This window comes from Tursiops truncatus, chromosome 8 (genome assembly GCF_011762595.2).
Source record: "Tursiops truncatus isolate mTurTru1 chromosome 8, mTurTru1.mat.Y, whole genome shotgun sequence".
Taxonomy (NCBI): domain Eukaryota; kingdom Metazoa; phylum Chordata; class Mammalia; order Artiodactyla; family Delphinidae; genus Tursiops; species Tursiops truncatus.
Window position 1 is genome coordinate 108,109,534 of NC_047041.1, and position 27,543 is coordinate 108,137,076.

The window sequence follows — 27,543 nt, forward strand, 5'->3', positions numbered from 1 at the left end:
ATGGACCCTGAGTCTTGTCAGGAGGCTGAAGATGCCGAGGAAAAGGCTTTCCCATCCCTGGTGGACCGAGAACTGGTCAGCGGCCACGTGGGGCCCCCAGCCAGCGCCTCTCCTGACCGTGGGGCTCCCGCATGCCCTCAGGACACCAAGCCCAGCTCCACCAGGATGGTCTCCTCTGTCAACCCGCAGTAAGGAGGGGAGGGGGGAGGTCAGCCGCTTGGGCCAGGCCAGCCAGAGAGCAGGGCCTGATCAAGTGGAAGGAGCGCTGGCCTTTCAGGTCTGCCCCGGAGTCTCTGGACCCCCGCACTCTGCGGCTGCTGTGGAGGCAGCGAGAACTGGAGATCCAGGCCCTGCGGTGGGCGATCGAGAACCACCGGGAGGCCCGACACTGCCGTATCCTGCAGGAAGTGGCTGGGCTTCCAGCTGAGAGGTCAGCAGCATATACTGCTGGTCCCCCGCCTGCCCAGTCCCCGTGCTGACCCTAACTCCGAGTTCATGTCTGACTCCAAAGTCCACTGCCAAGATCGCAGCCCTGACCCTGGCCCTGATCTTCGCCTCTAGCCCCTGTCCTTACCTGGTCCTGATCCCCCGCCCCAGCCCTGAAGAAGTTAATATACTGTAAAGCCACCCAGACCCTAATCCCGAACATGTCTGTGGGTGCTGAACCCAACCTGGACGCCACCTCCAGCCCAGACCTCTTCAGGGCCTGACCTGGCCTGGCCCAGTTGCACTCTGTGCCCTCAGGCCCCTAATGACAGCGAAGAGGAGCCCCTCCTTCTCTCCTTGGCTGCCGACCCAGAGGTGGGGGCTGCTGAGATTGCCCTTTCCCCCAGGAGCTCGTGCAGCCGGAAGCTCTTGCAAAACCAGGTCCAAAAGCTGACTCTGGAGTTGGAAGAGCAGAAGGGACAGGCCCAGCTGGTGAGGGGCAGGTGGGATCAGGGAGTGGGGTGCGGACGGGGGGCGGAGGGGGCAGGCAGGGGTTGGCCTTGGCCGGCAGGGTCTGCAGAAGGCCCCGCCCTCCCCGAACAGGAGAAGGCACACCTGGAGGAGCGGCTGCTGCAGACCAGAAACACGCTGCGGCAGCTGGAGGCAGAGTTGCAGGCCTTGCAGAAGTCCTGCCTCCTGCAGCTGGCCCGCTCCTCCTGGGTGGGCCGCACGCTGCGGTCTTCCACGGGCAGTGTGGAGGTGAGTCTGGCCTCTGGGCACCCCCGCCCCCCAAGTCCGCCCTCCTCGGTCTTCCCTCCGACAGCTAGCATGTCCCCTTGAGACTGGCGCTTCCGCCGCAGGTCCCTGCGCTGCCTGGGAGGCCTGCCCCCTCAGGCTGCCTCTGGAACCAGGACCGAGGCCTGGGGCAGGGAGGAGCTACAAGCCCCGTAGTCCCTGACGCCTGGTGCTTAGCAAGTGTGGGCCTCAGGCACTGGGGAGGTCAGAGGGCAGAGTGACCTTGGGCAGAGGGCAGCGCTTCCCCCCAGCCTGCTGCCCCTTGTGCAGGTGGTGACGGCAGAGACCCTGGTGGACCCCGGTGACCTCTCTGAGAACGATCGGCCCCCCACTGCTGGGGAGGTAAGCGAGGCCCTCCAGGTGTGTTCTTGGCTCTGCAGTCCTGCGGGAGGGTCAGGTCATGTGCTTCTTGCTCCCTGGCCAGGGTTTCCGGCTGGAGAATGTGGACTGGAACAGCGTCGCCCACCGGTACCCCAACCTCTTCACCAACCTCGAGTCCAGCTCAGATCAACAGTAACTGCACTGGGTGGGGACTCCCTAGGGGGGAGGGGAGGGGAGGGCTTGCCTTGGTTGGTATGGACCAAACTCCAAGTTCCACCCCTTAGTGTCCCTGGACAGGTCACTTAGAAGGGAAAGGGCTCTGGGGCCATCTCTGTCCAGCCATGAGCCCTTTGCCCAGGCTGGATCCTAGGGACTGGGGCCACAGCTTGGTGTGCCCTGCCCTCCTTATGGAGGCTGGATGGGGGCAGGGCTGGGGTCCACGAGCTGAAGCCACGGGCAGCGAGCTGATCTCGGCCTGCAGGCACCCCTGGGCCCCGCCGCTCCCGGAGCTCCCACCAGCCACGCAGCCTGACCAGTGGAACTCAGAGCTGTACTGCCGGCAGAGTGAGCATCGTCTCAAGAGCGTCGAGTGGAGCTCCCTGCCCCTGGTGGGCACCAGCAGCTCCGGGGGTGCCGACTCTGAGTCCAGCAGCTGCCTGCTGGCTGCACGTTACCATGTGCAGAAAGTGACAGGGGACCCTCTCCAGGCGCCAGGCCACATTGCTGAGCAGAAGGGGGCACAGAGCCTCTGCGGGGACAGTCGAGCAACATGGGAAGGTGGAGTGGGCGGGGCTCCCCTGGTTTCTCCCCCTCCCACCCCCGCGGGACTGTGATCTCTGCCCAAAGTCCTAAAGGGTGTCCCCCACCCTCTGGGCTTTCACAGTAGCCCAGTTTGAGGCAGTTGGGGCCTTTCCAGCCACATCCCTAGGGGCTAAGGTGGTCTTGGAGGACGGCTGCCACCGCCTTTGCGCTCTGGCCTGAATCCACATCCCCCCACGCCCCAGCAAGTACTGCCAGGCGCTCCTCTGCTTCGCGCAGCCTCCTGGGTCCAGCCGTCTCCCCTTTCTGCGATCCGACCCTCACCTCATTGCTGCTCCTCTCCCACGTGGAGCCTCAGGGCGCAGTGGGCCAGGTCTGGCCTCACCGGAGATGTCCCCAGTGGACCCTCCATATTGGGGTTCCCCTCCTGGACAGGCCGCCTCTCCCTGGATCTCCGGAAAACCCACTCGGACAGGCAGGGCAAGAATGGCCAGGAGCCTGAGTCCCGTGCGGATCCCCACCCCCGGCATTACGGGCGCTGTCCAAGGTGAGGACGGGAGGCAGCCCCGAGCGCAAGGGCGGGAGCAGGTCTCCTAGCGGGACCACGGTGGGAGGGGCCCGAACGTCTCGGCACAGCTCCCCTGCCCGCGCTCCCGCCCCAGCCCCACGGGCTCCTGCCTGAAGATCATGGCGGTGAGCCACCGCCGGGGGTTCGTGCGCATCCTCAACCAGTCGCTGGAGGAGACGGCCGACCTGGGTGGCTTCGTGCTGCAGCAGCTGGTGCGCGACTTCCCCGTGTGCATGTACCGCTTCCCGCCCAGCACGCTGCTGGAGCCAAGGCAACACATCACGGTGCGCCCTGCTCCCCGCGCCCCTCGCGGCCCCGCCCCGGCCCCCCCGCCGCCGGCCCCTCACCCCTCACTGGCCGCCGACGCCGTCCCCAGGTGTGGGGCGAGGCGCCCAGCAGCACCAAGCGGCAGCCACCCTTCTCCTTGGGCCAGGAGCCCGTCCACTTCCACTCCAGCCGGGGCTGCGTGACCCTCCTCCTGAACCCCCAAGGCGAGGTCAGTGCGGGTCCCAGCGGGGGTGGTGGGAAGGGCGGGCTTTGCGGGGTGGAGGTGACCACCGTGTCCCCCACGGCCCCGCAGGTCCTCAGCGAGCACCAGGCCGCTCACTGCGTGACCCCCGTGTGCAGGATCTTCGCCGACAACACCGACTTGTCCATCGACCGTTTCCCGCTCTCAGAGGCCCGGCCCGGTGCCGACCTCGCGGAGCGGCAGCCCCTGCCTCGACCCCCGCGCAAGGGTCGGGTGCAGGAGGCCCGGGCCGGGCGCCGGAGGCCGGGGTGAGAACCTCGGGTCCCCCAGTCCGTACCTTCTCCCCAGGCCCAGACTCGACAAAGACCCCAGACCCCCTACTAGGACTGTCCCCCACCTCCCCAGGGCCCGCCCTTGCCAGGCCCACCCGCCAGCTATTCAGGACACCCCTCAGGTCCTCCACCTCCCCTGGCCCCGTCCCCTCCGGAACCACCCCTTCCCGCGGACAGGCTCTGTCTCTCACGACCCCCCTCACCGCCCTTCCCCCCAGGACGCGGGTTCAGTTGCCCCGCCTGAGCACCAGAAAGCTCCTCCGCCAGCGAGAGGTGCCAGGGCGGCCCGAGGGCGCCGCCGAGACCCACCCAGAGCTCCTGCCCGCCAGCCCCATCCCCGTCCCCGGTGAGTGCGCAGCAGGGAGGGACGTGGAGGGAGGGGCGGACAGCGAGAAGGGGGCGGCCGGCCGACCCCACACCCTCATTGTCCCGCGCAGAGGCCGCGCTGGGCCTCGAGGACTGCCAGGCTAGGAAGGAACACAAGGTCCGGGTGAGTGCTGGCGCGGGCGTCCGGGCAGCCCCCGCCCCGCCCCGGCCCCGCCCTGCGGCCACTCAGGCTCCGCCCCCCCAGGTGGGCCGGAAGAGCGTGGACCGCGGCTGTCCGATGGTGGCGCTGTCGGTGCAGAGCACGGCCGAGAGCAGGTTCGGCTTCCGCTTTCTCAGCTGCCCGCCCATCACCGCGGACTCGCGCTGGCCGGTGTAGGGCCGGGCGGGGCGGCGGCAGCGGCGCCTGTGCTCCCGCGTCTCCACGACGGTGGCTGCGGGGCGGGGCGGGGAGAAAACGCCGGAGGCAGGCGGTGCCAGCTGCATAGTTTATTGAACCAACGCCGCCTACCAAGTAAACCGCATTTCTGTACACCTGGGAGTCGAAAATGATTCGCTTGGTTTCCGGGTATCCGGCCCCAAGAGGAGGGAGCTGGCCACCCCATCCCCGCGCGGGGAACCCCACAAGTCCACCAGGGATGGGAGGCGTGGTCGCACCCTGGTTGGCCTAGGGCAAAAGCCTCTGCTCGGGACCACGGCAACCCAAGGGTGGCTCAGAGCCCTGGGGCGGCTGGAGGGCTGGCCAGGGGATGGACAGGGCCCAGCTACAGCCACCTCGGCCTGGGCCCAGTCTGCTGTCTTCCAGGCCTGCTCCTCCAGGGAAGGCCAGGCCACACGGAAGAGGTGGGCAGCTGGGCCAGCGGTGGTGAGTTGGACCATCCTCTCCTGGGCTTTCCCTCTTCCCACCCTTGGTGGTCCCAACTCCTAACTTCCCTCTACCAAGAGGGTCCTCTCCTGTACCAGGCTCACTTCCCACCCCCCAACACACCCGCCCAGGTCCTCTGGCTTCTGTGAGGCCAGAGTTCACACGGGGGCTCCCACGATCGCCCTGGGGCCCTTGCCTACTGCCCGGGCCAGCCTGGCAGTGGGTAGTGGTGTACACTAGGGGTGGGGCTGGGCTGGGGCGATGAGGTTCAGGTGCGGCATGCACTGGAGGCTGGGGGCCTGGCTGCTGGATCTGGTGCTGACTTTGGGCCTGGACAGCCTTCGGCTCGAGGGCTGGGGCCTGAGGCCACCTCTAGGGCTCTCAGAGCAGTCACTGCAGCCAGCCCCTGACCCAGGCCAGGCCCCAGACTACCCAGGGCTCTGAGGTGACGCCCCCGAAACTGCAGATCTGTGGACCCCCAGGAGCTGCTGCCCCTGTCATATGGCATGAGGGACTTGGGAGGAGAGGGGGTCAGGTTGTAGCCCAGGGTCCTGGAAGGCTCTGGAAAAGAAGGAAAAAGACGGCATGTCAGACAAGGGCCCCCAAGGAGTCACTTGGGGCGGTCACCATGGGCAGGGCTGCAGTGTCCACTGTGGCTCCTCCCCTTAGCCCTTCACCGCCCCCCAAGGCAGCACCCCACTGCCCCACTTCCTGTGCTCCCCAGGGAAGCTGTGGCCCCTCGGCCCTGTGACCTCTGACCTTTGCTTGAGCTGGACCCACCTCTGGGGAAGTCTGGGCTCTAGCTTTGGGTCACTGGGTCCTGTCCCCTAGGGCATGCTCACAGGCTGGTGGCCCTGGGGCAGTTCCCAAACCTCCCCTACAGAGCGAGGCCCTGGCACCTACCTGAGGGCAGGCTGGGTGGGTGTGTCCGTGGTCACCCAGAGCCCACCCGGCCCCGGACTGTAGTAGGAGGTCCTGGCACCCCTTTGTCCCTCACTGCCTGTCACCCCTCCAGCCACTCCTCCTGGCTGCCTGCCTGCTCCCCCTCCACCTTTCCACCCCTCCTGGCTGTCTCATGGCCCACCTTCCCCAGCCCCTCCCCGCAAGCCGCAGCCAGCACAGGAAGTGCAGGGCTTTGACCTGCCCTATCCCTGCTCCACCCTGGCTTCCTTGATGCGCACCCGCCCCCAGTGCCACGCCACCCCGGAGGGTCATTGGGCCAATCTTGCAGCCTACATTCTGTGGCCCCTGCTTACAACGCCCCCTCCCCGGGTTTGCCCACCCAGCTGTTCTGCCAGTCGGGTCAGACCCTTCCTCCAGGAAGCCTCCCTGGGGCCTGCTGGGTGAGGGGTCTCTCTGCCTTAAGGCCCTGCATTTGCTCCTTTCAGCCATGGTCACTCTGAAGCCAGTGTCCCTGAGGGAGGGCCTCGCCTGGCTTAATTCTGTGTCCCGAGCCCAGCACAGGCCCTGTCTGCAGAGGAAGGGCAGTCCCCCTCCCGGCCTTGGTCTCCTGCCCATCTGGTGGCCTTGCTCCCTTGGCTGGCCTTGTGCCGTGCTCCCCGCAGGACTTCTGGTGGGTCTGTCCTGCTTGCTGTCCCGGCCCCTCACTGCCCCCACCCCTGGGGACACTTGCTCTTTCATCCAGGACCCCTCTGGCCGCTGCTCACACTGTGCTTCTCTGGAGGGCCTTCTCTCTCTCTCTCATCCAGCCCCGGTGGCCACATGGTCCCATGGGCTCAGGGGAGGGGGACTTGGGGTTGGAACCCCTTGGTCGTGAGGCCCCACCCCCAAGAGAGGACCTCCCCGTCCCACCCATCTCAGAGCCGGGGTCGCGCGGTACCTGGGGCCAGGCTCGGGGGGCGGGGGCGAGTCGTGGGCCCAGCCTCGTCCTGCTCTTCCTCAGGGCCCCTCTGTGGGCCCCCAGGGGCGGCAGCCGCCTCCTCCCGGGACTCCAGGCACCTACTGGGGAGGGGACTGGGGTGCGGGGAAAGAGAGAGGCTGCAGCCCTGCGCCTCCTTTGGAGCCAGTCCCAGATGAGTGTGGCTCGGGCTGGTGCCCCAGCCTTGGGCTCCCGTGACCAGCCCCTCCAGCCACCAGGAGGACCAGCGAGCACTCAGCTAAGGCAGGTCTCAGCCAGAAGGGACACACAGGGTGGCGGGGCCAGGCTGGGGGGCAGGGAGAACCCACCGCAGGCGCAGCTCCCTCAAGGCCGGAAGGCTGGCCGAGGCCAGGAGGTGGCGGCTGTCTGCAGGGTCAGGCCCTGGCGCGGAGGCCCGGGCGGCCAGGTCTTCGGGCCCGGGAGGCGGCAGCCTCTCTGAGTGCGCCCCAGCCTGGGGAGGGACAGGCTGGTTCAGGGGCACGGCCTTCGGGGAGGTGCTGGGGCAGGCGCCGTCAGGCCGGGGCACGGCCTGCTGGGGGGAGCAGGCTGTACCTGGCACTGGTGCCGGCGCTCCTGCAGGCCTTTGGCGGGGTTTCCACAGAGGACCCGGCCGGCACCTGAAGAAGAGGGTGCGGCTGGGCCTAGTTCGGGGCTGAGGGGCTACAGGCAGCTTCACGCCGAGGTGGGTCGCCTACCGTGGGTGAGGCTGCTGGCGTCGTCCTCTGGGGCTGGGCCCTGGGGAAGAAGGCCTGCAGGCAGGGGGACCCCGGGGACCAGCAGGGAGCGGGGCCAGGGCCTGGGGGCCCTGCGCTGGGTCTCAGGTGAGCATAGCTCGGGGCTGCGTCTCCAAACGGGGGATCCGTGGGGAGAACCTGCACAACAGTCAAAATCAGAGGTCATCAAAGCCCACGCCAGCCGGCCACCCAGGATCCCCCCAGCTGAACCCTGTCCACGGAGCAGGGCCCCCCACCACCCAGCATCCGTGTGCCCGAGGCCCAGCGCCACCAGGGGGCAGGTTTGGCCCTCCTTTCCCCCTGAGGATGGTTGGGGAGGCCCCCACCAGGGCTGCTCACAGGGAGGGTGTCCTGGCCTGGGGGTGGGTGTGCAGGGCTCTGGGGACGGGGCAGGTTGGGGTGGGTGGGGGGGTTCGTGGCTGAGAAGGGACACGAGGCGGCTCTCCGGCTCTGAGAGACCTGTGGGCGGGGCCAGGGGTGGGGGGGTGGAGCCCTCTCCTGGGGCAGCCCCAGCCCGAGGCCCCTGGACGGCTTCCGTCTGTACCCAGCCGGGGGAGCAGGCTGTCCAGGACGCTGCCCTCCTTGATGGCCTCCTTCACCACGAGCCGGTCGTGGTCCAGCTTCCGGGAGGTCGTCAGGCGTGTGTGTGTGGCCGGCAGCTCATCCAAGACCTGCAGCTGGGGGACGAGCTTCCTGACCTCTGCCCGGTAGTTGTAGCCCTGGGGCACCTGCGGTGGGGGTGGCAGGCCTGAGTCTGGTGGGCCCGTCAGGCCAGCATTGCCCTGTAGCCGCTGCCCCCAGACCTGCTGGGGGGCAGTGCAGGGGAGCTGGGGGTCGGGGATGCCATCTCTCTCTGCCCAGGCGGCCAGGCCAGCCTGGGTCACTCTGGGAGAGCAGGGACTGCAGGGACCCTGGGCTCTTACCCATGCATGATCTCACTCTCTGGGCTCACTGCCAGGGTCCAGGGGTGCCCTCTGGCCTGCGGAGCTGCCCTGAACTCAGAGCTCTGGCCCAGTGGGCGGCCGCTGTGCACAGGCACCATGAGTAGCTGGGCAGGCGTGTGAGCTCTGGGAGTGCACGGGCAGTGCGGGGGTGTGTGCAGCCGCGGGCGGTGTGCACAGACCCCCGGTTTACGAGCAGCGCTGCAGGGGGTGGGGCTGCCTCTGCACGGGGCCTGCATGGGTGTGTGTATGTGAGCGTGTGTGCTTGTGTACATGACTCTGTGGAGACTGTACAGAACACGCGTGGTTCCCCATGGCGTGTGCACAGACCTCTTGGGGTGTACGCGTGGCCCTTCGGAGTCTGGTCCCGGCCTAGGAGGACGAGCTGGCAGCCGCCGGGCCTCCAGCAACATGGGAATGAGCTCCTAGTGAAGAAGCCCCGGCAACAGGCGGGTGTGCCCTAGTCGTGTGTCCTGGGATCCCCTGCGACCCGGCCGGAGTTCAGGTGGACAAAGCAGTGCCCGGGCCGAGAGGCTGGAGCTACAGAGCGCCTCCCCGCCCGGTGCCCACCTGGTGGGCGGGGCCGGGGCCGGGCCACAGGCATAGCGGGTTGCCCTCCAGGGTGAGCGTGGCCAGCCGCGGGCACAGCTGCAGGTAGCGCAGCTGCCCTGGGTCCTGCACACAGTTGCCCTCCAGGTCCAGCACCTCCAGCTGCTCAAGCAGGCACAGCGGGCTCAGGTCCGAGACGTCGTTGTAGGAAAGGTAGAGCTCCTGGGGGGCACGGGGGGGGCTCAGTCAGGGCACCCCTCCCCCCGCACTCCCCGGAGCGCCGCAGACCCACCTTCAGAGCCGGGAAGGAGCCGATGCCATCCAGGTCAGCCAGGCCGCAGCGAGCCAGCCACAGCACCTGCAGGCGGCCCAGGGAGGTGCCCAGGTCCCTGCAGAGGGTAGGGTTGGCTGGTCAGTGCGGTCCTGGGGCGGAGGGTCATGTCTCGGTGGCCGTGAAGGCCCTGTGCCATGCCTCCTGCCCAGCCGCCACCCACATCTGGCTGTCTCCAGGTTCAGGGACAGCTGTGACTGGCTTGGGTGGCCTCCAGGCTGAGGAAGGGGCTCCAGAGCCCCCGGGCCCCTGTCTTCCCTCCTGGCTGCAGCCGCCTGTCTTGGGCACCTTATCCAACCCCTGCAGGGTCCGGGCCTGGCCGCGGGAGCTGCCCTCGTGCTAGACGGCCGCTGCCTGCTGTAGTGGGTGCCCCTCCCCAGCGGGGTCAGCCGGGGTGTCCTCCCTCCCTCTTTCCTCCCGGCCTTTCTTGTGGATGATTTCCCTGTGTCACAGCCCCTCCCCCTGCCCCCACCTGGGACTTGTTTGTGCCACCCTCCCTTGGCGGCCACTCCCCTGCCAGTGGGCAGGCCGGGGCTCTCCCATCTGCCCCCGACCTCAGTGGGCCCCACCTCTGCCCGCGGGGTCCTCTCAGCCTGGGTGACCCTCGTCTCCTGTCCGGGCACCGGACCACTGTTGCACATCCTTTCTGTCAGCTTCTGGGATATTCCCTTTTGTATTTTCTCTCCTCGCAGTCTCTGCTCTCATATCTGGAGCTCAGCCTCTCACGTGTGGTCTCTGAGAAGGAGCTTGTTCTCATCCCTTCTCTCTCCCATTTCCATCTCTTTGCCTTTCCTCTGCTTTCTGGGAGATTCCCTTCTCTTCCAACAATGCTGGTAACATTTTTTGTCAGCCCTCATACATTTAATTCCCAAGCGCCCTTCGTTGTTCTCTGATCTTATTTCATGGCATTCTGGTTTTTTTTTTTTTTTTTTTTTTCTGGTACGTGGGCCTCTCACTGTTGTGGCCTCTCCCATTGCGGAGCACAGGCTCCGGACGCACAGGCTCAGCGGCCATGGCTCACGGGCCCAGCTGCTCCGCGGCATGTGGGATCCTCCCGGACCGGGGCACGAACCCGTGTCCCCTGCATCGGCAGGCAGACTCTGAACCACTGCGCCACCAGGGAAGCCCTCTGTTTTTGTTTTGAGGGTGCAAAGAAGCCACGTCTTCTTCCGTGTCTCTCAGAACATTCACTGAAGGTGCCTGGACGTTTTACTCCCCTCCTGGCATTGTCTGCTTCCTCTGGGGTCCTGTGGGTTTGTCCTGACTTCCCTTTCATGCTGGGGGTATTATACTATTAATAGCTTCTTGGGCATTCAGATTGGGAGTGAGGGTCTGAAATGCTGACTCACTGGAGATGCTGAGGTGAGGGGCTTCCCTGCGGTGATGAGGTAGCACATGTTGGTCCTTGCTGGCCGCCCTGCCCTCCCTGCCCCGGCTCCAGCAGCTCTGGTCTCCCCATGGTCCTGAATCGCACCTGCACTCTGGTGCCCCTGGTCTTGGCATCTGCTCTTCCTCCTGCTTTGGGGGCTCTGCCTGCTCCCCTGGTCCAAGTGAAGGCGCCTCCTCACCTCTGAGGTGTTCCTGGCCCGCCTCACCTTTCTGCGTCACTGGGGCCCATCTTCCGGTTCACAAATTCCCCTTCGGTTATGTCTCATCCACCGACTAACCTGTATGTTGCGTTTTTTAAGTTTTGTTCTGTTACCGTAATCTCCACCTTTAGTTACAGAGATTCCATGTTTCTCCCCAGTCTACTGCCTTCAATGCATTTTCCAATCATCTTTTAATTGGCTGAAATTTGCGCCTCATGATTCCTTCAAGAGGGGCTAATCAAACTATTTTCCTTAATTTCTTACTCATTCCAAAATGTTGGCTGGGTATGAACTTCTTGATTCATACCGTCTTTCTGCTGGGCTGTGTAGACATCATTCTACTGGCTTCTGGCTTTGAGTGTTTCTATGGAGAAGTTTGAGGAAAACGTCCTTTTTTTTCTCTTCTTAAAGGAAGACTTGATCTCTTTCCTTGGCTGCCCCCAATATGATCTGTGTCTTGAAGTCCAGGAACTTTATTAGGATACGTTTCAGGGTTGCCAATTCAGTTTCAGTTTTTTATTTCAATCTGTAGATGAAAGTTTTCTTTTATGTCTGACAAGTTTTCTTTATCCTTTAAACAACTGTTAGGTTCTACTGTTTCTCTTCACTTCTGTAAAGATTACAATTCTGCACATGCCAAACCTCTGCTAGTTGCCCTTCAGGATTCTTTTATTTTTTATTTTCTTTTATTTTAAAAAATTGTTTAATTTTTGGCTGCATTGGGTCTTTGTTGCTGCATGTGGGCTTTTCTCTAGTTGCGGTGAGTGGGGCTTCTCTGTTGCGGTGAGTGGGCTTCTCATTGCGGTGGTTTCTTTTGTTGTGGAGCACGGGTTTTAGGCGCATGAGCTTCAGTAGTTGCAGCATGTGGGCTGAGTAGTTGTGGCTCACGGGCTCCAGAGAGCAGACTTAGTAGTTGTGGCGCACGGGCTTAGTTGCTCTGCGGCATGTGGGATCTTCCCGGACCAGGGCTGGAACCCGTGCCCCCTGCATTGGCAGGCGGATTCTTAACCACTGCGCCACCAGAGAAGCCCTAGAAAGTTAGATCTTTAAATATATTTATCAAAAAACTGGAAGGAGTAGAACAATTAAGCTAAGCATTCAGCTCAAGGAGCCAGAAAAAGAACAACAGCAAATAACAAAAGGACATGAAGGAAAGATGTAATCAAGATTAGAACAGAACCAGTAATAACTAGAAAAAACATAGAGAAGATGAACAGAGCCTAGTGCTGATTCTTTAAAAACTTAATAGACAATCCTCTGGCAGGACTGATCAAGGATGAACAGAGGGACAATGCAAATAAATGTATGGAACTTAAAAAGAGGAATAATTATGGCTATAGCAGCAATTTAAAACAACAAAAACCATTATGAACAAACTATATACCAACATTCTTGAAAACTAGACAAAGCTGGTGCCAAAAGAAAGAAAACTAGACTAATAACCACTAAAGAAATTAAACAGTGATTAACACCCCTCGCCCCACCCCCGCCAAGTCCCCGGATCTGGATCAGTTTTAAAAATAAGATCTATCATGGAATAGACAATCTCTATCTTCCACAATAATTTCCTGTACAGGAAGTTTCAAAAAATTAAGCAGTTGAAGAGAACAATAAAAGGGAGGGCCCCGTCCAAGTCAGTCCTTGATTCCAGGACCAGAGAAGTACAAACTGGGGCATTAAAGCACTATCACTCACGAAGACTGATGTGAAAATTGCAAAGCAAATATTATTTTAAGGTTACAGTGATTTAAAAATAACTCATCAAGTAGTGTTACTGCAGGAATGTAAGGATGAATTACCATCACAAAATCTGTCAGTGGAATCCAGTGCATAAATAGACTAAAGGAGAAATATCATTTTATGATCATGTCAATAGATGCAGAGGAACCCAGACACATACCCGTTAAGATCAGGAACAAACCAAGGATGCCTGCTACTGTCATTGCCGCTGTCTAACATCGTACTGGCTAGTAGATCCTGGCCAAAGCAATAAGACAAGAAAAAGGAGCAGGAGGATTTGAGTGAAAGATAGCACTCGTAACTTGCTGATAACATCACCATCAGTATGGAAACCCATCTGAATTAACAAATTATTTGAATTAATAGGACAGTTTGGCAATAATGTTAAATACAAAACAAAGGTACACTATTGCCAGAGGTAATAGACCCATTTATAAAAATCAATTGTTTTATTGATTTAAAAAAATCTATTCTAGGAAATCCAAAAAAGAGGGCATATATGTATACATATAGCTGATTCACTTTGCTGTACAGTAGAAACTAACACAATATTGTAAAGCAACTATACTCCAATAAAAGTTAATAAAATAAAAATTTTAAAAATCTATTCTAAATCAGCATAGTGTTTCTCTAAATTTGCAACAATCAAACAGAATACAGCAGAATCAGGCCCTCATCCATGATTATAAAAATACTATAAGTATGTGGGAATTAATTCAGTTCTGGTTTCAGGGAGCCCTGCCTTCAGAGGAGGCTGGTGTCCTGCCCTGTCCCAAGTGGCAGCAGGGTGCACAGGTGGGGGTCCTGGTTAGCCCACTCCAATCATAATTCCATTCCCTTGCTAGTGGTTGGTGTAAGAGAGTGTATACATGATACAGTTCTGGCCAAAGAAACACAGAAGAATGCTGGGAACCTTCTTGTTCTTACTGATGGACACAGGAAGGCACATTTCCTGTTATGGGATGAATTGCATCCTCCCCCCCCCCGAAATTCATATGTTGGAGTCCTAACCTTCAGGACCTCAGAATGTGACCTGACGTGGAAACAGGGTCTCTGAAGATGTAATTGGTGGAGGTGAGGTGGGCCCTAATCCAATATGACTGGTGTCCTTACAAAAAGGGGGAATTTGGATCTGGACACAGGAAGAAGAAGGCCACGTGAGCTGAAGGCAGAGATTGGGGTGATGAGTCTACAAGCCAAGGAATGTCAAAGGCGGCCAGCAAACCCCCAGGAGCGAGGAGTGAGCTGGGTTCTCCCTCTGGCTCAGAAGGAGATACACCTTGATCTTGACTTGTGGCCTCCAGACCTGAGGGAGTCAGTTTCTGCTGTTCAAGACACCTGGTTCATGGTGCTTTGTTCAGCAACCCTAGAAGACTAGCTACCACACTCCCTCAGCCCACCAACGTGGCTGCAGCAGCCCCAGGCATGGAGATGGGGGCCACATCCTGGGGGGCCACCGGCTGCGTGAGCCACCACCGGGCTACTTGTGTGCCCTCAGAGACAGGGATTCTCACCTGTTCTGTTCCCTGACATATCCTCTGTGCTTAGAACAGGGTTTGCCCCGTGGTCCTTAGGCACTTAAGGGATAAACAATTTCTCACTGCTCAGGCCGGTTGGCTGCAGGTTTCTGTAACTTGCAGCTGAAAGCGTTCTAACCTATAAACTTTACAGAAGAAGTTTAAAGACTCTATTAAAAACATTAAAGCACACATGAATGGAGAGCTATACCATATTCATGGATGTATATAACATAAAAATTAACCCAAATGAGCATGTGCCTTTTTAAAATTCCGAAACAAAACAAAACAAAATCCTGAAAGATAAGGGTGTGTGAAACCCAGCAAACTGATCGTAAAACTCAAATGCAAGAATAAGTGCTCAGGAATAGCTAGGTCAGTTTGGAAAAAGGAAAACTACGAGGAGGGTAACACATGTTACAGATTAACACAAAGGCGCACCAATGAAGACTGTGATGACGGAGAGCTCCTCACTCCGCCAGCGTGTCCGCGTGGGCCTGGGGTAGACGATGCTGGGAAAACCAACTCACCAGGTGGTGCTAAACAGAACTGGGTCTCCATCTCATATCAGGAGTGGAAGCAACCTCACAGATAAGTAGGATTAAAGACCCCAAACTGAAAAGTGAGACCATAAGTGAATAGAAGAAAAAGAATATCTCCAAGACCTTGAGGTGCAGACAAACCTACTAAAAAACACCCACAATACCAGCCAGAACTGATGGGCTGGAACAAATCAAAATGAGGGGTTTCTGTTTAAGTGAAAGCCACCATGGTCTGAGATCGCGGGAGGAGGAAGGGTGGAGAGTCTTCAGGGGACACACACGATTAAGTTGTAGTGAGAACTGTCCCTTCAATCATTTTAATGATCTCCAAGTTAGTTGCTGAGTTTCAGAGATTGTTACTGTGGTTTCCCCACACAGTGGTCCTGGTGAAGGATGCTCTTGTCAGATGCTGGCTGGCCTGGAAACCAGCCCCATCTGTCCTCACGTCAGTGACACTTTCAGGGGCTGAATTCTCTCTCAGCTTCGGATGAAGTGACAGCCATCACATGAAAATTACTTTCCAGTCCTCATAACACTGCCTGACGTTTTAATGTCTTGACTGTCATCAGCTAAGCTGTAATGCTACTTCATCGCACTGTCATATGGAATTAGCTTCCTTTTACAAATATTTGTTTACTGTCACTCCGTGGAGATTTGCAAACAACATTTGGCCAAGTTTCAGGATTCGCTAACAGACAACTTAAACATTCCTTACAGTTTTCACTGTCGTTATCAAGGAACAGAACACATGTTTTATATAAATAATGATTTAATTTTTTCTTGGAATTGATTTTTTTTTTTGAAATCAAATATTTTGTTTTGTTACAAATGGTAACAAATACTTAATTTTATACCTTCCACTTCTCTTTGTAGTTTCCATCCTTTATATGTTTTCTATATATTTTATTGTTTTTTGAGCTAATTTGTAAGCCTTAATAATGAAGGAGTAAATATGATTTTTTTTGTCTTTGTTAACTTAAAGTATTGACGTCTCTGTCAGAATATTGCTGAACCATGTATAGGTACTAAAGGCAATTCTGAGAACCTGCTTTCCAGACCCTTCCTTGCAGGCCCAGGAGCCATGCAGGAGCCGTGGAAGCTGGCATCCGCCTGCTTGTCCCTGCCTACGGGGGCCACGCGGCCTCTGATCTTCTTTGCTTCCACTTCTAGGCTTTCAGGTGTTTTTTCAAATTCTTTTTGATGTTTATTCGACAAACAGTAGTACAAATAGGAAAAATCGTGCAAGGCTGCTTAATGAATACCTTTATCATCTCCTCTGGAAATGACTGTATACTTACAGCCCATTTAAAACATCAGGAGAACTTTCTAGAATTGGGACTGGCCTCCCACTGCCCCAAGACGGCTGTCTGGCCGCATAAAACCAGCAGGGCTGGGCTTCCCTTGTGGGGCAGTGGTTAGGAATCCGCCTGCCAATGCAGGGGACGCAGGTTCGAGCCCTGGTCCGGGCGATTCCCACATGCCGTGGAGCAACTAAGCCTGTGCGCCACAACTGCTGAGCCTGAGCTCTAGAGCCTGTGAGCCACAACTACTGAAGCCCACGTGCCACAACTACTGAGGCCCACGCGCCTACAGCCCGTGCTCCGCAACACGAGAAGCCACCGCAACGAGAAGCCCACGCATCGCAACGAAGAGTGGCCCCCACTTGCCACAACTAGAGAAAGCCCGTGCACAGCAACGAAGACCCAACGCTGCCAAAAATAAATAAATAAAATAAATTTATAAAAACAAACAAACAAAATCCCAGCAGGGTTTTCCTGACACCCATTTTGTTCAAACACCCAATAAACTCTGATATTACCTCAGCTTTGTTCTTTCCAGCCCGACGAAGTAAGCAAAAACCTTAATCTGTCCTGATTTTTGCATTTTGTCTTTTAAGCTATTAAGATGCTGTTGTGTTTCACGTGGGGCCTGAGGTCCGGCTGGGCAGTAGCGGCCATGCTCCTCTGCTCGTCTTGCTGCGCTGATGGGGGCCGGCTCAACCCCCAGCTACGGCCCCACCAGCACGGGGACACAGCCCTGGGCTGTGGTGAGGGGTGGGGGGATGCCCCAAATCCAGAAGCTGGTCGGTGATGAGCCGCCCAGGCTCGCGGGTTGGGGGTCCTCTGCCAAAGGTCCGTGGGCGCCTTCCGGGCACCACAGGGAGGTCCCTGGAGACCTCGTCAGCCACAAAACCTGGTGTAACCAGCCTGACCCTGACTGCAGGCTCCGGGTGGCTGGCGTCACCCTCAGCGGGGCCTCCAGCGGGCCAGGGGTGGGCGACGTGACCGGGGTGGGCGTTAGGGCCAGGAGCTGGCGATAGTGGGATGCCCAGGACCCCACCCAGGCCGGCAGCACGCCCTCCCCCGTGACCACCGCGGGGGGTGGACACTCACCTCAGGGAGCCCAGGCAGCTGCCGTTCAGCTTCAGCTGGCTGAGGTTGGGCAGGTGCAGCCCTGTGGGGCAGCAGGAAGAGAGGTCAGCGCAGGCCCTGCTGCCCTTGCACCTTCAGAGGCGTCAGCGCCCTTCGGCCCCTGCCGCCCGATGGCTGCTCTGAGGCCCAGGGGCAGCCTTGGGCCACATGCTGTGTCTGAGGCCCGGTTTGAATGACGCAGGCCAGCAGGGGAGGGTGCAGGAGGCACCCCGTGGGGGCAGAGGCACACAGAAGGCCACGGGGCCATGGGACTCTGTGGGGTCTTGCCCCCGGGCCGCCTCCCACGGGGAACTGCAGGCATGGCCAGACCACACACTGGGCTCCAGAGCACAGCCCCCCCAGCCAGTGTCCCAGGCTCCCAGGGCCCCGGGAGAGGGTTATCAGTCCCTGGAGAGCGGGGTGCAGGGCAGGTCTGTGGGTGCAGTGGTCAGAGACCAGATCCTGGTGGGCAGGGCCCGAGCAGGCCGAGCCTTCAAGCACGGCCTGGCCATGACAGTGGAGGGTGTGCACGGGCAGGGGCTCTCACCAAAGTTCCCCAGGCTGTTCTCGTGGGTGTTGACACACAGCTCCAGCACGCTCACCAGTCGGAGGTCATCCACCTGGGCCAGGGCCTGCTGCAGGGGTCGGTGGGGAGTCAGCCCTGAGAGCTGGACAGAAGTCACACACACCCCGCCCCGCCCCCCAGTGAAACTCCTGCTTTTGGCTGCAAGCCTGGAGCAGGTGGCAGGCGTTTCCCTGCCTCACCCATGTTGACTGTGGCCACGATTGGCTCCAGCTGGACGATAAGTGTGATGTGACAGGAGTGGAGATTGTGATCCTGTGTGGCTGGTGGGGCCGTTGCCAGAGAAGGGTGTGACCTGAGGTGTGCTGGTGTTCTAACGAGACCCATGGAACAGACCCAGTGCAGCTTGGGGCCTGGAGCCCAGCTCTGCTCAGCATGGCCGAGCCCCAGCCTCCTTCAAACTCATGGACGGTACACCTGCACTGTAAGCTGATGAGTTTGGGGGTTGTTTGTTACGTAGCATCACTATAGCAATAGCTGACTCATACAAAACTTGGGATCTAGGTGCAGCTCCAATAGCTACCATAACACAAATGATGAAACGATGTGACACTGGATGGGCACTGGTGGGGGGCGTGTGACGTGAGTGTTACTGAAGCTGGAAAGATGGAGACCCAGGTCATGTGACAATGGGATTTTTGGTAAAAGGGTCTCCTGTAGCAACCTGGATGGCAGAAGATGCACACAATGAACCTGTGATGGGGGTGGAGAGGTGCCAGGCACTTGTGGGCAGAGTGAGCTGGCCACAGTTCACTGCATTTGATGAGGTTTTACACAAGGCAGAGTTCAGAGCTGGTGGAGAGAGCCCAGGGGTCCTGGAACTCGTGGCTTGGAAAATAAAATGGCTTCTCAGCTCAAACCAGTAAAAGAAGAAATGAAGAAGGGCTTGGAGTTAGGATGACTCAGTAAGACTCAGCCTCAGGGAGAAACCAGTTGCCACATGCTGACTACATGCGAGAGGGTCTGGGAGGACAGAGGCCTGAGACCCCCGGTTCCAGTGACCGAGGGAGATGCTTCAGCAGCCACGCTTTGGCATGGTGGGCACCGGACTCAAATATGTTAGGAAGCAAGGGTGGTCCTGGGGTGCTTGGGCCACGCTCACACAGGCAGGCTCTCTCCCCAGCCAGGAGCTGGGTGGGGGAGGGGGAGGTCCCAGGGTGGACGGAGTAGCTCTGATCAAGGCGTGTCCCCAGCACCCAGCCCGTGCAGCAGCGGGGGCCGGCGGCCTGACGTGACGGGTCCACGCTGGACCAGGACCCTGGGTACTGTGGGCGCTGCAGGCCTGGCTGGAGGGCGGACACACAGGGGCTGCTGGGGGGTGTGGGGAGGGGGCCAGCGGGAGTGTCCTGTCCACCTGCAGTGACCAGACCTCGTGGACCCTTCTCCGAGTTGGTCAGGGAAGTGCGTGGGGACCTCAGGCAGCCAGGCTTCCTTCTGTCGAGTGTTGGTGGGTGCGTCACCCCAGGGTCTCCAAGGGTCCCTCACCTGGGTGCAAGTGTTTGTGTGGGCTGGAGGGGTGCTGGGGAGTGCCTGGCCCTTAGCGTGGCTAATGACGGGCGAGAGCAATGGCCAGAAAGGGAAGGGGTCCGGTCACCAGGAGGTGCAGGGCTGCTCTCTGGGGTCACTGGGCAGGCACCTGCAGGCGAGAGGGCTCTGCAGAACCTGCTGGGCCCCAGTGTGGGGGTGGGAAGCAGCTGCCACCGCACCCCAGGTTTGGGAGAGAGGCTTCAACAACTGCGCCAGATGTGGTCAGTGGGACCCCAGGATGCCCCGCCCTGCAGATGGCCTGCTCCCTCCTCTGCTCATGGCTCCCTGTCTGTGCGCCACGCGCTCGGATGGGCTGTCACCCTGTTTCCCACGGGAATGAGGGGCCTTCTCTCTGGTTCACGGAGGGGTCCCTGGAGCCCAGCGCACGGTAGGGGCTCAGCAAATCTGAGGCTGGGCCTGGCTCGGGCCCTTCTGCGGCCTGAATGCCTGGGGGATGTCTGTGTCACCAAACACCTGGGGTCGGCCCAAGGGTGGAGCAGGCGCAGGGGCCCCAGCGGGCCGAGGGCATCTGTCAGCCATGCGGGCCCCTGCGCCCGAGCCCAGCCCCCCGGCACTCACCAGTCGGGCAGGTGACAGGTGCTCCTCCGGCAGCCGCCCGCTGTGGCTGCCCCCTCGGCTGCCCGGGGCCTTGCTCTGGGGGCGGGGCTTGTGCCGGCCCTGCCAGCTCAGCGCCCGCACTCGGACACTGGCTATGCTTGGCCGAGGCCCGTGGGCTCTGTCCCAGGCCTGGTCCATTCACATCCAACCTGCTGGGTGTGGGCAGAGGGCAAAGCTGCTCAGCCTCTGCTCTTCCTCTGATCCACAGCCCAGCCGAGACCCTGTGCAGCCCTTGATGTACGCACGCACACAGCAAGCCCCCAGAGCCCACCTCTGGCCCGGAGAAGGCTGTAATGGTGAAGCCCCAGCCTGCCCGGGGGCCTTGCCGTCTCCTCCCTCAGCCTGGGCTCACACCCCCGGCCTGGGCAGGCCACCCTCCCTGTGCTTCTGCCCGTCCTTCAGGGTCCACGCGGGGTGCCAGCTCCGGCCTGCCCTCTGAGGCCCCGTGTAGGCCGGGGAGGGGGGCTGCCTCGAGGTCCCGTTTGCCCATTTGCCGCTGTAACCAGCAAGCCTGTGCCTCGGGCCTCGTGCTGTGTGTCCTTCTCCACCTGATGGTCTCAGGCACCCCCCCCCCGTGCCCATTGAGACCCCCTCACCTGGAGGCTGCTTTTTCCCACCGTGGGCCAAACATCTAGGCAAGAGGGCAGCATGTGGCCCCAGGCGGCACCTGAGGGAGAGACAGTCAGGTTGGCCTCCTGGCCAGGTCACCATGCTCGAGGGACCTGGGACAGGCTGGGCCAAGGCCACAGGGCCCAGAAGTGAGCAGATGCCAGCCTGGGGGCTGGCCCTTAGGTCCTTTCAACCATCCTGATGGGGCACCTGGCCCGGCTGACTGGAAAGACAGCCATATGGGTGACCGACGCTAGGGTGCCTCTGGGTCCATCCAATGCAAATGCTTGGTCTTCAAATCCCCACTTCCCTCCATCCCCAACTTTACACTCTCCAAAAGGGGTCCCCAGCCTGTTGCTCTGGACCATCCCCTGTGGGCTGGCCTCCCAGGCACCCTGTCCCTCTTGGGCGTTACCCCCAGGGCCACAGGAGGTGGTCCACCTGCACCAGGCTCACCTGGCGTTGCTCCTTAAAGACACAGATGCCTGTGCCTGGCCCCAGACCCTGGAATCATCTCTGAGGGTAGAGCCAGAAGTCTGTATGGAAATCCTGGCTTCTTCCCTCCACCTTGGATCAGGGCCTCGCCAACCCCTACCCCTGTGCTCCCTCCCGACCTTCCTGGACTTACTACCTGATAAGACCGACCCCCTTCTACAGCCCTCAGTTCAGTTGAGTGAGTGCCTTGCCTGAGACAGCAAGTGAGCTCTGTGTGGGCAGGACACTCACCTGCCATGTCCAGTGTGCAGAACAGGGGCTCAAGAATATCCCCCAAAATCAGTGAATGTGGCAGATGCAGCTTCTGGCCACTGTTCTTGTCTATCACCCCCTGTGGATGGTCAAGATTCATCCTCCCTGGGGCGGGGGTGATCAGCTAGCCTTTGACAGAGAGGGTGGGAGGGAGTGCTGGGCCTTGGGACAAGCTGCCCGGGCTCCACGTGCCCTTGTCTGGAAAATGACCACACACCAAGGACCCAAGGAGGTGAAGGCCATGCAGGGGAGCCTCACGAAGAGCCTCACGGAATTTCTGGCCAGGATTTCTTTCCGAAAGTTCCTCTGCTGCCTGCCTTTCTCTGGCTGGTGAACGGCCCTAAGCCTCAAAGGAGGACCCCAGCACCAGGCCCCCTAGGAAGATGCTGCCCCCACCTACCCCAGGGCTGCTAGCCTTGGGCTCTGGGAAAGGGATGGGCTGGCCAGACTGTGGCGTGGGACGCCAGTGGGCCACTCTCTTCCCTTTGTGCCTGAGAACAGCTGACCTGAGGTCCTGCCCATGACTAGGCCCAGAGTATGGGTCTAGATTAGCCAAAGGTCTTGGGGTCCAAGGAGCAGGGCCTGGGTTGGAGGCTGAGGTTCCCATTGAGACACTATCCCTTCACATCTACTCACTGGCCTGGACCCGTCCACACTGTTCATGGCCCTGATCCCATCCTGCCCTGCCACTCCGTGAGTCCCCGAAGTTGGAAATGTGGTGGCCTTTCTCTCTCCACGGCCCAGACTAACACCAGCTCCTGGCCGGGCTCATCACCTCTCTGGGTCCCCTCCACCTGCTATCCCTTCTGAGGGTAGGGCCTCTCCCCTCCTAGGTCCCCATCATGGAAACTCCCAGAGTGGGTCCCTAGGCAGGGCTTGGGGTCCCTCCTGTCCCGGTGACCACGAGACCCTTAGCAGGGCCAGGGGTTGTGGGATGGGCCCCCAGGGGACCAGATCTGACAATTGGGGCATCACTGGGACCTCACTGTCTTTCTGCTCCATCCCCGGCCTCAGTTTCCCCCCCAACAGGGGAGGAGACAGCGAGGCCTGAGGCCCCGGACCCAAAGGCGCGCTCGGCTCTCACCTGAGGGGTCGGCCCCGGTGCCCCAGCCTCGGGGGCTTGGTCCCGGGCGCCCTCCTTCGCCAGGCGCTCTCTTCGACTTGGGGTTGTTCTCCCGGCCGCGGGGTTGAGGGGCCTGGGCGCCAAGGCAACGGGGGCGGGGCCTTCTCTGAATCTGCAAATATTCATGAGCCGCGGGAATCTTCCAGCTCCGCGAGGCCGAGCCACGCCCCCTAGCAACGGTTGCTAGGGCGGGCGGGAGGGCGGGCGGGGCGGCGGCCAACCAGATTGGGAGGTTCGAGCGTGTCCCGCCCCGCACGCGCGGGAGCGCCCCTGGGACCGGTAGGGCAGCTGGGGAGGTGAGACGCGGTCGAGACGGCGGGGCGCAGGCAGGCCAGGTGTCGGCTTCCGCAAAGGTGGTCTGGGGTGGAGACTCGCGCCCACCTTTCTCAGGTGGTAGGCGCCCGTGTCGGGTCGTCCCTGAGGCCAAGGCCCTGCGGGATTTAAAGGAAGCGCTTTGGGAAAGGACCCTCAGAAGACGAGGGAAATGCAGACCTGGACTCCTGGAGGGGAGTCCAGAGTGTCCGCGCCGGCGAGAGGCGCCGTCACCCGTTTTCACTTATCCGCCTTTACTTCGCGTCTACGCGCGTCAGGCGCGAGCCGGGCTTCGTCGTGGCCGCGGCGCAGTGCGCGGGATGGCCAACCGGACACAGCCACGGCACGTGGGGTCGGCGCCGTGCCTGGGGCGGGGGCGGCCCCCCCCAGGGGCCCGCCGAGGTCAAGGCTTGCAGTGGGGTGAGCTCCTGGGGAATAGCACGGAGCCGGCACGGGAGGGGGCCGAACGGCGCGGAAGGGGTAGGAATGGAAGGGGGTGCCGGCTGAGCAGAGGGGGCGGTTTGGCCTTACATGTAATGCACCATTCTTTCTTATAAACAAGGAGAATGTGTTTATGCGTTACTTTGAAATTTTTTTAAATGTTAAATCATGTACTTCTGAGAATCTCTAAAGGAGATACAATGTGCATATTTATGCTTGGGGTGGGGGAGTCTTCAACCCCCTATGGCAGCTTTTGGGTTGGATTTCCTGGGTACCGTTTGGGCCTCAGGGTGAGCTCCTGCAGGGCTGGGCTCCGGGCTTTGGGGAAGCTGGGTGGACGGGTAGTCTGCAGGGCCTGCCGAAGTTGGGGGAAGCTGGAGATCAGGGAGCGCGGGACAAGGGCCCTCTGCGGAGCTCGGGGCGGGGCTGCGCACTACGTAAGTGAAAAACAAGACCCCCCGCACTGGGTAAAAAGATTGAGCCGGACTCGCTGCTCTGCGGGCTCAGACGTCCCCGCCCAGCCGAGGCGCCCTGCGCCGCCTGGCCCTGGGCGCATGGCTGAGCCGCGCCCAAGGACCCCGCCGAACCGCCAGGCGTCCTGGGAGCCGGGAGGAGCCCCTTCCGAAGCCACCTGCACCTGACCCGCGTCCCGGCAGCCCCTCCGCTTTTCCCCGGCCTCGGGTCCGGGGGAGTCTGCGGTGCTGACCCCGCGGGCTCCACCCTCCCTGAGGCTCAGCCCTCGGGCTGTCCCCTCCGCTCCGGAACCCCTACGGTGTGCTGCGCGGCACGGCGCAGGGACGGCCTAGGGGGGCGTGGGCGCAGCTGTGCGCGCCGTGAAGGTGCCCAGGGGCCCGGCGCTGGGCTCTAGGAGCGGCGCAGGGGCTCGAGTCGGACATCGGCGACCCCGCCCCAGTCCACACCCGGCCGCGGACCCGCTTCGCCGCGGGGGTCTCTATCATCTCGCGAGTCCCGCCTGTTCCCGGGAGAGTCCTGGCAGTTTCCGGAGAAGTTGTCTCCCCCGGACCCCGTCCCTAGCGGAGCCAACCCCTCAGGCCGCGGCCCACGAGGCCCAGCCGGGCGGGAACCGCCCTCCGCGCAGCTCCCGGAAGCCCCGCCCGGCCGAGGCCTCTGACGGGCGGGCCTCTCGGCCAACCGGGGTGGGGCAGAGCGGGGCCCGGCGCGCGCGGCCAATGGCAGGCTGTGCCGGGCTGACGGACGGGCGCGGGGCGGGGCGTGCGCGGCCCGGTCGGGTGTCCGCCGCCCGCAGCGCGAGCCGCACCCGCCGCGGACGGAGCCCATGCGCCGGGCGAGCCAAGTGCCCCGACCCCAGCCCCCGCCGCCGCCCCCGCCCCGGCTCCGGCCCCGGGGGCAGTCGTGCCAGTGAGCGGTGAGTGCGGCGGGGGCGGCGAGGGCCGGGCCGGGCGGGGGGCCTGCTGTCCTCGCAGGGCGCGCGGGGGCGCAGGTGAGCCGCGGGCGGCGGCGGGCGGGGCGCTGCGGCGGGAGTTGCGGGCGGCGGCTGGTCCGCTCTGCCTCACCCAGGCCAACCCCTTCGGCTCCGTGTCCCGGGCCCTGTCTTCCGGGGCCCCACAAGTGCACTGGGTGTCCCCGAGCGGAGGCCCGCCCGTGACCATGGCGCTAGGCGGGGTCTCCCACCCGCCAGAGACCCAAGGACCCCTGCGAAGAGCTCGGGCACCGGGCGGCCATCACATACACCAGACGAATCTGAGGTTTAGGAAGTCACTGCCCACTGTCCCCACAAGGGCATCCCTTCTTTAAACGTCACAAATTGGGGGCACCCCAGCTAGGGGCCTTGGCCCCACGCCTTTTTCCTTTCTCACCTGTCTCTTCATTTCCACACCTCCTTTGGGTCTTTTCCTGTGATCGGCTTCTGCTTCCTGGAGCCCTGGTCCCCTGCTCACCTCCTCACCTTCCTTATGCTCTCCAAAGTTCTTCTGGCAGTGGGGCCCCGTGGGTTTCCCTTTATTTTTCCTTTATGTGGATTTTTTCTTTGGAGCGTAGCCCGAACCTGCCAAGGCAGGGGTACTTTCTGTCTGCTCGTTATCGTGTGCCTGGAGCAGTACCTGGCATGCAGTAGGTGCTCAGTGAATACTTGTCAAATGCACCAGCATGCCCGGGGGTGGGGTGGCCTGGAGCTGGTTGTCGGCTGCCACCAGCCTGTCCGGGCACGCTGCTGTGCCCGCCACCGTGGCAAGGCCTGTTCTCATGGGGGCGCTGGTAACGTCAGCCCACGGCGCTTCCAGTTCAGGCTTCTTGCCTACCCAGCAGCTTCTAATTCGGGTGCATGCTTGGGAGACGCTCTCAGCTGTCAGCCCTGCCTCTGGGGGACCGGCTCCCTGCTTCTCTCACACAGTCATTAAATGCAGCTGGAGGCAGGACCCCCCTCCCACCTCTGGGCTGGAGGTACCACAGGTGAGCGGCTGGGCCACCATTCTGGCTGCCATCCCTGTTACCTGGATGTCCAGGCCCAGAGGGCAGGCTGGGCCTGGGCAGGCTGGGCCAGGTAGCTCAGCGGGCCTGCCCTGCGTGGTCTGGCCGTGCTGAGTGCCGCTTCCTCGGCAGGTGGGACAGGCGACCACTGCAGTGCCTTGTGCTGTGGTCCTTTGAGGAGCAATGACGGAGTATAAGCTCGTGGTGGTGGGCGCTGGAGGCGTGGGGAAGAGCGCCCTGACCATCCAGCTCATTCAGAACCACTTTGTGGATGAGTACGACCCCACCATAGAGGTGAGCTGGCCCGGCCCCTGTCCACAGCCTGGCTCCTGGCGCGGGCTCGTCTTCTACCCGCTCTGCAGGAAGGGGTCTCTTCGTCGTAGGTCCTGGGGGGCACGAGAGGAGCGAGGGAGGGTCCCGTCCCCGGAGGGCCTGCTGTCTCTAAGCAGTGTCCTCCCCAGGACTCCTACCGGAAGCAAGTGGTCATCGATGGGGAGACGTGCCTGTTGGACATCCTGGACACGGCGGGCCAGGAGGAGTACAGCGCCATGCGGGACCAGTACATGCGCACCGGGGAGGGCTTCCTTTGTGTGTTTGCCATCAACAACGCCAAGTCCTTCGAGGACATCCACCAGTACAGGTGAGCTGCCCGCGAGCCCTCAGGGGCCTCCTGTCCTCCCTCAGGGGCCGCGGGCAGCCTGCCCGCCAGCTCACGCCTTCCCCCTTGCAGGGAGCAGATCAAACGGGTGAAGGACTCGGATGACGTGCCCATGGTGCTGGTGGGGAACAAGTGTGACCTGGCCGCGCGCACCGTGGAGTCTCGGCAGGCCCAGGACCTCGCCCGCAGCTACGGCATCCCCTACATCGAGACGTCAGCCAAGACGCGCCAGGTGAGCAGGCCCCCTGCCCCCGCAGCCAGCCAGGGCCCCGCCCCACCCCGCCCGGGAGCCGCACTCACTGCCCCCTCTCCCTTGACGCAGGGCAGCCGCTCTGGCTCTGGCTCCAGCTCCGGGACCCTCTGGGACCCTCCGGGACCCCCGTGACCCAGCAGCCCCTCTCGCTGTAAGTCTCCCCGGATGGCAGGGCAGCGAGGGAGGCCAGGGCCCGGGTCTGGGCCGACACAGCTCCCGGGGGAGGTGGAGGTCCCCGGAGAGAGCTGCCCTGAGCCAGACCGGAGCGGTGACCCTGGGGCCCCCACCCCTGGGCCCCCAGATTGCCCCACGGGTCCTGGTCAGCCCCAGCCCCTCAGTGGGCCGTGGGGGAGCTGCTGAGGACAGGCCTCCACGGGGTGGCCCCTGGGGCCGGAGAGGAGCAGGGTCCCGCTCCCCGTGTGCGGGGTGGGGTGAAGGGGCTGGGGTTCTGCTCGAGGCCGAGGCAGTGGTCCGCCCCTGAGCTGGCCGCCTCTTCCCAGGGCGTGGAGGATGCCTTCTACACGCTGGTGCGCGAGATCCGGCAGCACAAGGCGCGCAAGCTGAGCCCGCCTGACGAGGGTGGCCCGGGCTGCCTGAGCTGCAGGTGCCTGCTCTCCTGACAGCGGCATGGGCGCGGGCTGTGGAGGTGCCGGATGAGACGCGGGCTGAGGATGCAGGGAAGGAAGGAAGTGCTGCCAGAGCCTGGCCAGCCCAGGTCGGTGGACAGAGTGACCGCGGGCCTCCCGGGACGCTTTGCACAGACTGTCGTGAACTGACGCCGGCGGCCCCCAGTTGTCACTCTCCTCCAGCCCCGTCCTGGCCCACTGGGCACAGGCTGAGTCGCAGTAAATTATTTCATGTCTTGACCCTGGCATTTGGCTGAGGTCGGGAGGCTGCGGTGCGAGTGACGCCCCAGGAGGCATGCGGGAACCTCAGCTTCGTGCAGCTGGCAGCTTCTCTGCCTCTGGGGGCCCCAGGTGCGTCCTCCGGAGACCTCTGGGTGCTGTGAGAACCAGCCCGTCTACCACTTAGCACACGAAAATTTATTCACCTTTAACCGGCAAGAGGGGAAACTGAGACCAAAGACTGTCCCTTCCCTGGGAGGGAGGCCTTCACAGGGAATGGCTGGGGG

General features: G+C 61.5%; 3 protein-coding genes across 14 annotated transcripts; 2 read left to right on the forward strand and 1 right to left on the reverse strand.

Annotated features, from left to right (window-relative positions):
- Positions 1 to 4,508, forward strand: LMNTD2 (lamin tail domain containing 2). 2 transcript variants are annotated; one of them, XM_073809415.1, is made up of 13 exons: positions 1 to 188; positions 278 to 430; positions 834 to 918; positions 1,030 to 1,185; positions 1,492 to 1,563; positions 1,646 to 1,734; positions 2,024 to 2,319; positions 2,737 to 2,848; positions 2,964 to 3,153; positions 3,246 to 3,365; positions 3,450 to 3,646; positions 3,889 to 4,016; positions 4,108 to 4,508. In XM_073809415.1, exons 1-13 carry the CDS (start codon positions 1 to 3, stop codon positions 4,371 to 4,373), a joined length of 2,052 nt encoding a protein of 683 aa, XP_073665516.1. In that variant the 3' UTR covers positions 4,374 to 4,508. The 2 variants fall into 2 exon arrangements, with proteins under 2 accessions (XP_073665516.1, XP_073665517.1); XM_073809416.1 differs by having other exon boundaries at positions 3,497 to 3,646; positions 4,108 to 4,275.
- LRRC56 (leucine rich repeat containing 56) lies at positions 4,469 to 22,399 on the reverse strand. 5 transcript variants are annotated; one of them, XM_033861558.2, is made up of 13 exons: positions 22,261 to 22,399; positions 20,417 to 20,487; positions 19,782 to 19,969; positions 17,640 to 17,727; positions 17,075 to 17,135; positions 9,255 to 9,351; positions 8,984 to 9,184; positions 8,017 to 8,200; positions 7,434 to 7,610; positions 7,291 to 7,355; positions 7,047 to 7,189; positions 6,700 to 6,833; positions 4,469 to 5,420 (listed from the first exon to the last, which is right to left on the reverse strand). In XM_033861558.2, the coding sequence occupies exons 3-13, from the start codon at positions 19,956 to 19,958 to the stop codon at positions 5,128 to 5,130; spliced, it is 1,620 nt and encodes a 539-aa protein (XP_033717449.1). In that variant the 5' UTR covers positions 19,959 to 19,969; positions 20,417 to 20,487; positions 22,261 to 22,399; the 3' UTR covers positions 4,469 to 5,127. The 5 variants fall into 5 exon arrangements, with proteins under 5 accessions (XP_033717449.1, XP_033717448.1, XP_033717453.1 ...); XM_033861557.2 differs by having other exon boundaries at positions 19,782 to 19,972; XM_033861562.2 differs by lacking the exon at positions 8,984 to 9,184 and having other exon boundaries at positions 19,782 to 19,972.
- A 182-nt stretch (positions 22,400 to 22,581) lies between these two features.
- HRAS (HRas proto-oncogene, GTPase) lies at positions 22,582 to 27,277 on the forward strand. Of its 7 annotated transcripts, none has more exons than XM_033861573.2 (6): positions 22,582 to 22,652; positions 25,633 to 25,794; positions 25,962 to 26,140; positions 26,231 to 26,390; positions 26,486 to 26,562; positions 26,912 to 27,277. In XM_033861573.2, exons 2-6 carry the CDS (start codon positions 25,684 to 25,686, stop codon positions 26,973 to 26,975), a joined length of 591 nt encoding a protein of 196 aa, XP_033717464.1. In that variant the 5' UTR covers positions 22,582 to 22,652; positions 25,633 to 25,683; the 3' UTR covers positions 26,976 to 27,277. The 7 variants fall into 7 exon arrangements, with proteins under 7 accessions (XP_033717464.1, XP_073665521.1, XP_004318859.1 ...); XM_073809420.1 differs by lacking the exon at positions 22,582 to 22,652 and adding an exon at positions 22,894 to 23,031; XM_004318811.4 differs by lacking the exon at positions 22,582 to 22,652 and adding an exon at positions 24,304 to 24,439 and having other exon boundaries at positions 26,481 to 26,562.
- Positions 27,278 to 27,543: the final 266 nt, after the last annotated feature.